Source organism: Camelina sativa, chromosome 7, assembly GCF_000633955.1.
Source record: "Camelina sativa cultivar DH55 chromosome 7, Cs, whole genome shotgun sequence".
Classification (NCBI taxonomy): Eukaryota; Viridiplantae; Streptophyta; class Magnoliopsida; order Brassicales; family Brassicaceae; genus Camelina; species Camelina sativa.
The window spans coordinates 9,583,809-9,594,301 of NC_025691.1; the positions used below are offsets into that span (position 1 = coordinate 9,583,809).

At 34.1% G+C, this 10,493-nt stretch overlaps 1 protein-coding gene across 1 annotated transcript; it reads left to right on the forward strand.

Annotated features, from left to right (window-relative positions):
- Positions 9,098 to 9,967, forward strand: LOC104700817 (thionin-like). Its single transcript, XM_010416414.1, has 3 exons — positions 9,098 to 9,387; positions 9,479 to 9,556; positions 9,661 to 9,967. Exons 1-3 carry the CDS (start codon positions 9,162 to 9,164, stop codon positions 9,756 to 9,758), a joined length of 402 nt encoding a protein of 133 aa, XP_010414716.1. The 5' UTR covers positions 9,098 to 9,161; the 3' UTR covers positions 9,759 to 9,967.

Genomic DNA, 10,493 nt, shown 5'->3' on the forward strand with positions numbered 1-10,493 from the left:
TGGGGGGGGGGGGGAGCAATAAGACACTCATCATCTCTTCTAAATAGAATAGCTACGAGGGCTCTAACAGATAAGACTCCATACAAGGTTTACAAGAAGCAGAAACCGCGTATTGATCATTTGCGAATCTTTGTTTGCATCAGCTATGCAAAAATTGATCAGCACCTACTAAAGAAACTAGATGATCGGTCGAAGATGTTAGTTCACTTGGAGACAGAACCAGGCTCTAAGGTATACATATTGTTTGACCCATAGACAAGAAAAGTCATTGTAAGTCGGGATGTGATCTTTGATGAAAGTAAATGCTGGAACTGGAGAAAAAATATTTCAGAGCAAGATGGTGATGGGAGCTTTAATATCACTCTTGGTGAGTTTGGAAACCACGGTATCGTGTTTGAGAAAGAAGTAGTCGGTAAAATTTCAGAGTTTGGTGAAAATATCAACAATGATAATAAAGCTCACGAAGAAGAAACATGGAATAATGACGACACACCAGAAATTGCAGAGCAAGAAGAAGAAAATGAGGTTATAGAGAATAATCCGCCGGTTTTCAAAAGGAGCCAGAGACAGAGCAATACACCAAAGTATCTTGGGGACTATGTCTTGCTTGCCGAAGAAGAAGGAGAGACACTTCTGTTGTGTCTAAATAATGAACCAAGAAGCTTAAATGAAGCAAAAGGATCAAGCAAATGGCTTAACGCATGTAAGGATGAGATTAAGTTAATCGAAACGCTTAACAATTGGGATCTAGTTGACTTGCCTATTAGAATAAAGCCAATTGGACTCAAATGGGTTTTTAAGCTAAAGCGAAACTCAAACGGTAGCATCAACAAATATAAAGCATGACTTGTTGCTAATGGGTATGTGCAACAATATGGAATTAACTTCGAGGAAGTTTTTGCTCTTGTTGCACGAGTTGAGACCATAAGGCTTCTCATAAATATTGCAGCATCGAATGGGTGGGTGATAACAGGATTTTCACCCATGGTATCAATTCCCTATGCAGTTGTAGTACAAAGGGTTATCAATCCAAATGGTTGTTATGCTAGCAGATAAAATGTGATCAGAACAATGCAAGTCAAGCCAAGCAATAATGGGGGTTTTATCTAACAACCTAAAAGAAACAAAAAGTAAAAGAAACAAGAACCACACGACCTAAGTACACGATGCAAGCATTCGGGTACCGGATCGAGTATGTTATCGGATAACAGAAGAAATTAAGAACACAAAGATGAACAACTCGAGGGTATACACGAGGCTGGTGATCGAGTACCAGTTTGGTTAATGGGTCGAGTTATAGGTAAAAGGCTAAACAATCAAGTACGAAAGCTCATAAGGATGGGGTAATCGAGTCATTAGTGCTCTTGGTCAATCTGGGATATCTCACATGCCTCAAGCAAATATTCCCTAGACAATGAATCTCTAAACCTTTCAAAAACAATCTCGTGATAGAAATAATAAACCTTAGTCACTCCCCTACCCAATTCTCGCCGGAGAAACATGACTAAGCAGGCATTAAAATCCGATTCATTATTGTCAATAAACTCCTTACACATCTAATATCTTAGGCTAAGTGAGTAAATCTCTAGCATTGGTTGGTTCAAGTATTTCAACAACATCTCTCGATGGAAGAACACTCTAGATCTAATCTCAACCTCTCAGTCTGAAAGTAGCATTAAGTATACCAATCTAGAAAGGAATTTTTATAAAAAGAACAATCAAGCTAAGATATCCTAATCGATTAAGAACACATACTCGCCTATCCTATCCTTAGAAACTTTGATTCACTACTTAGATCTCATGATAAATAGCATAAAAACACAAACAAATGAAAGTTGCATTGAATTGAAAATAAGATAAAAGTAATAGAATACATAATCAAAACTAAAAGAGTAGCAAAAAGAAGTAAAAATCGAATCCTAACAAAGTAAGAAAATGTGTAAATCGCTCTCTCTCTCTCTCTCAAAAGCTCTCGCTTTCTGGTTCGTGAGTGTCTGCGGCTCCCCTGCGAGAAAATAAGGAGGGGGGTTTATATATGGAAACCCCTTTGACCTAGCTTCCCAGCTCTGCCCGAAGGTTTTCACAAGGTTCTGCACAAGGTTCGAGTCGTGTGGATGCTCGGGTATGTCTTCGGGTTGTTCTTCCTGCTTTTAGATTCTTTTTGGTCAGGTTAAGGTTGGGACTGTTCTTCTCGCACGATCACTCCATCGGGTACATGTTCGGGTTTTACCTCATTCTTCCCGTTTTTTTTGGGCTCCAGAGCACCTGTTTTCATCCAAAATGCACAAATGCAACAATGCAGCACCCTAAACGGCCTAAATGCAAATTCCTAAGGTTAAGAACCTAAAAATACTAAGGTTAGGGTATTTATAATGTAAAACATGGATGAAAAAGGGCATCTAAAACATGTAAATTAGAGAGTTATCAACACCCCCAAAATTATCGCTTGCTAGTCCTCTAGCAAGGAAGTAAGAGGATGATGTTTGAAAGTGGGAACTCATAACCTCATAGTACCAAGCAAAAAATTCAGGCTATAATCCTTAAAGATAATTTAACGGTGCTAAGATCTAGCCCTGGGACTTCGGTTTATTTTGATTTTTAAAAATGTTACCGAACTTAACCGAAATAAAATTTGGTTCGGTTAGTTCAGTTTTCAGTTTATTTTCGGTTTTGGGGATTAAAACCGAAATAACCGATTTTTGTCTTTCTTTAAAAAAAAAATTGAGTACTTTTAAGAAAAACAGAACTATTGGGCATCAGAACAAAACTGTTGGACCAGTTTAAATTTAAAAACTGGGCTTGAGTATATTAGACCCATTAACAAAAGAAAAAGAAAAAAAATTAAAAAAATAGGAGCTTTTTCTCCAACGAAGAGAAGAGTCTCCTCCGACGAGTCGACGAGTTGGAGACACACCGGCGGCAAAACTTTAAAGGCGAAGCTTGCAGATCCGATCAAATGAAATAACGAAGAAAAAAAGATATCCGTAAGAAGAGGAAGAAGAGATAGAACGAAGAGGAGGAAGAATAGATAGAAGAGATAGAACGAAGAAGAAGACAAATGAGGGAAATAAAAAGAAGAAGACGAACAAGGGTAAGAAGTAAGAACTAAGAAGAAGGAGAAGTAGAAGAGATCTGTCATTAAAGAAGTCGGAATCGAGCGGCTAATTAGGTTAGGTTAGATTATAATTAGAAGAAGTTAGGGTTTTGTTTTTATTTTGGTTAACCGATCGGTTCATGCAAACCAAACCGAAATAATTGATAACCGAATACCCAAAATAATTACTACCTATTGGTTCAGGTCTTATAACCGAAACCGAACCGAACACCTAAAATCTCGGTTCGGTTTTTTATCCCAGGGCTACTAAGATCAATCAACATACTTACAAATATTTTTCTATGCTTATCAGCATGCATCAATCTAGTTCATCCTCCAACTATCAGTAAAGACTTTAAATTCCAAAGAACATCTCTTTCATATTTATTAAAGTGTTTGGCGAATTCTTGCAAATGGAGAGTGAATCAATCTCAATCGGTTTCAAGGGTGAGGCTTTTTGGTAGGTAGGTTTCAAACAATATCTTTAGGTGGCTTACTCTCAAAAGAACGAATGCTAGACGGTTGTGAAAACTATCTAAGATTGAGAACAATTGAGGCATACAAAGCTTAACTCTTGATGATCTACACTTTTCTCATTCACTTTCTTTTTATCCAACACCCTAGAATAAAACTGCATACAACCTTGATTTTAACTCCCTTTTTTTTTTTTGATAATCCCTTTTAACTTTGAACATCTAGCTCTCTTTTACAAAAATTTTTTTTCTTTCTTTTGTTATACTCCTAAATTTTTTGTTTTCACTCTCTCACTCTCTTTTTTTTTTTCTTTTTCTAGGAGACTATAGCAAGATTTTTCTCTTTTTTTTTTTTTCTTTTAACTTAGAGACTTAGAGCTAATTAAACTGAACTTAGGAACTCTTCTTCTTTTATTTCTCTTTTGATCCTCAACCCAACTCCCAATTAAACATGCTAACTACTTATCTTTCAAAACCGATTCTATTAGCTAGTTCAAATGGTTCTAAACTTAGCTAAAATAAGAGCCAGTTCTTTGTCGTTCTCAATACTCTCAAGGTTTCACAACCTATAGCACTATCAAAGCAGAAAAGGTCTTACTCAACAAATGAACAAGGCTTGAAATAAAAGGTTTGGGTTCAAGGGTAGGGAAATTCATTCGGGTTAAATGAAAAGATTGGCCAAAAATGGATTATTTACCCGAAATTTAGAGTTACCATGAGCAGGCATTCAAGTTCCATAAACAAGATAATTTAAGTTCAGGTTTAGTCCAATAATATAGAAATGCTACAATGTTCAAGCAAGTTTCACACAAGTGGAAGAAGCTTTCAAAAGACACAAGGTTTTAAACAAAGATTCTTCATTTTTTTTTCCCAGAGATTGATCTAGCAACAATGAACTGTGATTAAGGACTATAACTTCAATCCTAAGGTTGGACTGTAAACAAGGTGGTTTTAATCATTTTCCCTAATATGTAAATGCAACTACATGGACACTCTTCTTTTTTTTTTTTTTTTTTTTTTTTTTTTTTTTTTTTTTTTTTTTTTNTTTTTTAAAATTTTTTGGGTTTTTTATGCAAATAGATACAGACTCAAATGAATAAAGCTTTTTAAATAAGAAAATATGAAAATTAAACACAATGTTAAATACACTCTCAGACCCTCCCCCAAACTTAAATTACACAGTCCCTTGTGTAAATAAAAGTCTAAAAAAGAAATCTGAGAATCACACAAAGAAAATAAAACACAATGCAATGGTATAAACAATGGTGGGGATGAAGGTGGTACCTCATGGGTTGGTGAAGAAGGAGGTTGTGGCAGCCTCCATGCTCGCCAAAGTGTACCCTGGGTCGTCGCCGGCTTCAGCATGTGCCGGGATTTACTCATCAGAAAGCTCGGTAATGTGCACGTACGACTTGCTCGAACCAGTATCCGAGGGGTTGATCGGGTAAGGCATCGCGTAGCTCACCGGGTAGGGCATCAGGTAGTACGATGGGTATGGTGAAAAAGGCCCAGAATGGTCACCCATGTAGCTGCTCGCAGGATGCATCGAGTAAGGCATTGGATATGGCATTTGGTAGGTCCGAGGGAAAGGACCCTAGTGATCGCCCGAGTGTGTGCTCGAGGGGGTCATCAGGTAGGACATCATGTACGCCGTCGGGTGAGGCGTCAGATAGGCATCTGAGTGGCTTCTCTGTGATCTATCAGGTCTGGTAGCATCCTCCTCTGCGTGTGGCTTGTATGATGACGCCCTATGAGGCTCTGCAGGTGCCAAACCCCTGATTCCTCCTAGTGGTCCGCTCCTCCCCATCGGTGCGTATGCTGGAGTGGGAGCTGAGGCACAACTCTCCATCACTTCCGACTGGTTCAATAATTTCCCACACCTTATGCACCTTGAGCGTGATCTTCATCCGCATAGAACACACCGTGTAGTTTGTCGGGGTTGAGCATTAAACATTGTATAGACGAAGGCCCTCCTTTTGTATGTTTTACCGCAATGATTTTGCTCATGATTTAAAACCTTGAATGCTTAGCTCAATATCGCTCTGATACCAATTATTGAATTAAGCACTTTAGATTAAAGATTGTGTTTATAAAAGACTTTCTTTTATTAGCTTTAGAAAACTGACTCAAAAACTAAAGCTCTCAAAACAATCTCTCTCAAATTTCATAAGCTATGCAACACCCTTGTATCTTCTTATATAGAGAGAACTCTTTACATAAACCTAATCCAAATAGGAAACTATACAAGTTTAGATAACTCCTAAACTTCCTTTTCTCAATAGGACTAGGTTTTTCTTTAGTATGTCTCAAGCTTCCTTCAAGCTTAAGCCAACAACTTCATGGTGGTGTTTTGACATACGTAGAGAATTAAGTCTCGTTAATTAAGGTTGGAATCAATTTACGACTTTGACGTTAGAGATCGTGGTCTTACCAAAAACACACATGGATTTTCCTTTGTAATAAACTAATAATAATAGTAATTCTTGATAGAAAACGTTTGGTCCCAAATTTGATCAATACCACAAGAGAGTTGGTTAGAAGGAGGAAACGTAAAACACGTTGTAACAAACCTTTTGTCCCTTCCAATGAATATAGCCAACCCCAAAAATCTTATCTGAGATTCTGGTTCTTACAGTGTACGTTTTTAAACCATTCATTACTCACTCCTTATCATGATGAATTCACACAATTATTCATGTCATCCAAAGAACTACGAAATCTTAATCTTAACTGGTAAAGAGTATAATTAAAATTTAACTATTAGATGCAAAAGAAGTAATTCACAGTCACTGAGAAAGATGGGAAGTAACATTTTTACACGATATTTGTAATAGTAAATATCTACACAATAATTCATGTCATTCAAGTAACAACGAAATATTACACAGCTAAATAGTATGGTTAAAATTTAACCTTAAGAAAAATATTTTAATGAAAAAAAATCCTCAAGTATTAACGAAAGCAACCCTCAAACATGAAATTGTAGTGAAAGCAGACCTTATGTCTCTTATATAATGTACTAGAATTTGTACACGCGCGTGCGCGAGATTTTAATTTAAAATATTTTCATCTAATATAAATTTTAAGCTCAAATATATTCATTCAAACTTTTGAGTATAAATTCATATAAACACTAAACTTAATTTACTAAGTGATATACAACATATATATTGTTGAAGATAATGTTTATTTGTTATATTTACTTGTGCGAGATTTTAGTTTAAAATTTTAATCAATAAGAATCATTCAATATAAATATAATCATTTGAAGTTAAAAAGATAAATCTATATAAATTCTATACTTACTTTACTAATATATATATATATATATATATATATGTATAACATATATTGTCTAGTGTCGCAATAATGTTATCATGGCAAATCAATAATATATTACGTAGTAACAAAAAATGACTTAAGAATTTCACTGGAAGAATAAACAATATTGTTGATGGTCTTCTGACATTTTATCCCTAGAAGAGTTAATTCCATATTCATATTCCATGAAAACATATTTTTAAAACTTCTAACGTCGAATGTCAATTATTGACCTCATTACTGATCAGTTAAACATATCGATATCTCAAATTAAATACAAATATACGAAATTTCATGAACATTTTTAGTATTTATGTCGCTACAACGGGGTTGTCCAAGTGCATCACTTGCCATATTAGAATTTATGACCAAGTCAAGAATGCTTAGATGGTGAAACGGTTAAACCCTACAATGAATATCCGTTTACTAATCCAAGTTACATAATTGTCTAAAACTTCATATGTTATTTTCAGATGTTAATTTTGTGATGAAACCTTAGCTTTATCTTCTCAAAAAAACATGGTGTACTTTAAATATGTTGTTTATGCAAATGTTTTTGGTTAAAAGCATTTGATAAAAGTGATGAAATCTCAAGCGTGTTTTATATTTTATTTTTTTATCATGTTATAGAATAGTAGCTAAAGTGGATAATATGCCATATGAGATATGCTACACAAATCACATGTCACCCTTTGTAACGGCTTACATATCACTTTTTCTAATATTTTTGATTATTAATTTTGTTTTTTAGATGGATTCTTTTTCATAGTTTTACCTAATATAGTGTGACTCTTGCAGTGACTTCGTTTTAGATAAAAAAATTTTAGTTGAGTTGAATAGTTAATCTTTTATTTTTCGTTAAGGGAAATTTCATAATAAATCTTTGTAGTATATGTTTCTTTGAAACTAATGTTTCACTTCAATTTTATTTTTATGTTTAGAATTATATGAATACAATTACGTAAATTGTTTATTTACTCCACATTAAAATCTTACTTCAATTATAAAACTCATTAACCCATTGTAAATTTTGGAATATGATCATTTTTTGGTTATAACATTATTACTAAAATAAATCCATAATATTATTTTTACTATTTTAAAATATTCATTTATTTTACTTAATTCATTTTTATATAGTTCTTATTTTATTATTTACTAAAAATTATATTATTGTTTTACTATTTTAAATTTTAATTAATTTTACTTAATTCGTTTTTATTTATTTTTTTACTATTATTAATTATAAATAATTAATATACAACAAATGAATATTTATAATAGTATTTTTAATGTAAAAAATATATATAACATTGTTTAGATATATGCTGATATAGAGGAAAGAGTTGAGAAAAAAGTTATCTTTATATATATAATTTTACATTCATAAGTGACTATAGTTTGTAATGGATTGGGCTTTTTTCCCTTTGATCTCAACTCGTATAAATTGTATTTTCTTACATATCGACATTATAACTAACTGAGTTGAACCTCAAAATTACCACAACCACAAGAGAGTTGGGTAAATTAAGAGAGGTAACGTAAAATACGTTGTGATAAAACTATTTTGTCCTTTCCTCTTTAATCCCCTCGTATTCTTCTTCCAGTGTATCAAGGCCAAACACAGAAAATCTTATCTGAGATTCCGGTTCTTACAGTGTACGTTTTTAAACCATTCATTATTCACCTTGATCCTTATGACGAATTCACACAATAATTTATGTCATCCAAGTAACTAAAAATCTTTGCCCTACCATGCTTTATTCCACTTATGTGCTCTCTCTCATACAGCAAATTCTTTAGCGAGACAAGATGAGTGTAATGAAATAAATAACTAAATAAATAACGGTTACTGATCTATGAACATACACATCATACTTAGCGCTAGCATGCAAAGCAAAAATTGAATAGTAGATGTTTATAATATATATATATATATATATATATATATATATATATATATAATCAAATTCAACGTTTAGTTCATAACGTTCGCTAAATGAAACAAGTATTGACGAACAAGTTTTGATTTTTCCCAAACATAAAATGTTATTTTGAGCAGATTGGCCGAAGGTAAACTAGTTTGTGGTAGCCATTGCGATAGGGTGGTCCAGACAGTATGTAGATTCTATATAGTTTGTTAGAAACGTGTGAATTAAAGTGTGTGGTGGAAAACTGTAGAACAACTAGTATATAAGCAAGTCTTGTTTCATCAACATTTCATCAACACAAACTAAATATCTATTGTGATCAAACAAGTAATCAATCAAAAGATGGAAGGCAAAACTGTAATTCTAAGTGTTCTCATAATGAGTTTGGTCATGGCACAAATTCAAGTGGAAGCAAAGAGTTGCTGCCCAAATACCTCTGCTAGAAATATCTATAACACTTGCCGTTTTGCGGGTGGCTCCCGACCAGTTTGTGCATCAGTCAGTGGATGCAAAATCGTTGACGGCAAATGTCCTAACGGATATACACATGACACTCTCCAAAACTCTGGTAATCATTTTTATCGTGCTTTATCATGTATTCATGTCAACTGTTACTAGTTCCATCAAGGTTTATTTTTCTAAAATTATTTTTTCTCAAGGTGATGCTGTCAATGAATACTGCAAGTTGGGGTGTGCATCTTCAGTGTGCGGTGCCTTGAACACACTTCAAAGCTCTGGTAAAAGGAAACATCCAAACTCAAAAATTATAATATTATTATTTATCTTCGAACGGTAGACAAGAGAGAATGTTAACCCATTCTATTACTGTTTCGGTGAGTAGATGCGAGTGAAATTGTGAATGGAGCGGTAGCACAATGCGCAAAGGCATGTTCTAGTTTCTGCACCAAGGGATCGACAACTGAAGTTGAGACTGCCTAAACAAGTGTATCCATGAAGTTACGACTTCCAAGTTTCAGAGTCTTATTTTCGTTGTTTTCAGTAACTGTGTGTATGTGAAAAAAAAATACTAGAGTTTGGTGCTAGTATTTGAATAAGTATTTCCAGTTTGTGTATGTGTCATAGAAGGTTGTCAATCCTAGATTGTACATGACTTCTATTAAATAAAAAGTTTGGTCATTTTAATTTTATATCATTATTCCACGGTTGCTACAGAATTCTTGCCCTGAACATCACTAGCTTATATGGAGCTCATATCGATTTTTTTTGGCCAAATCAGTATCTAAAACAATTATTGCATTGAAGATTATACAAAATACCCACTAGCTAGATTAGAACTTAGTGATGTAGGTGATGTCATGCAAATAGGTCATTTGAAGCATATATGCTGCTAGGATGGGAAATGTAGCTCTTAGAGATAAAGGAGCTCATATCTATATGTTTGTTGATTTGAATCCACATTCCCATATTTTATCCTATGAGCCTAAAGACACTCCATCCAAGGAGATTTCACTTCAATTCAAACACAAAGGTTGTCAATCCTACTGAAATCTGAAAGTCAATATTTAAACGAAAACGTTCCAGGTTGGTGGAAGTGGTGGACAGCCATTAGTCAAAGTCACCGTTTCTGGTTAACACTCGGAAAAGCTAATTAATAAGAAATTTAAGGTACTAGGTGAAGGTGAAATCAACTTCCGGAAGGAAAAGGGTTTCCCG

Bases quoted from the DNA above. Each gene is read 5' to 3' on its own strand.
- LOC104700817 (XM_010416414.1), top strand. From the start codon at position 9,162: ATGGAAGGCAAAACTGTAATTCTAAGTGTTCTCATAATGAGTTTGGTC. The intron at 9,388-9,478 runs GTAATCATTTTT...TTTTTTCTCAAG, and splicing joins TGACACTCTCCAAAACTCTG to GTGATGCTGTCAATGAATAC. The intron at 9,557-9,660 runs GTAAAAGGAAAC...TTCGGTGAGTAG, and splicing joins GAACACACTTCAAAGCTCTG to ATGCGAGTGAAATTGTGAAT.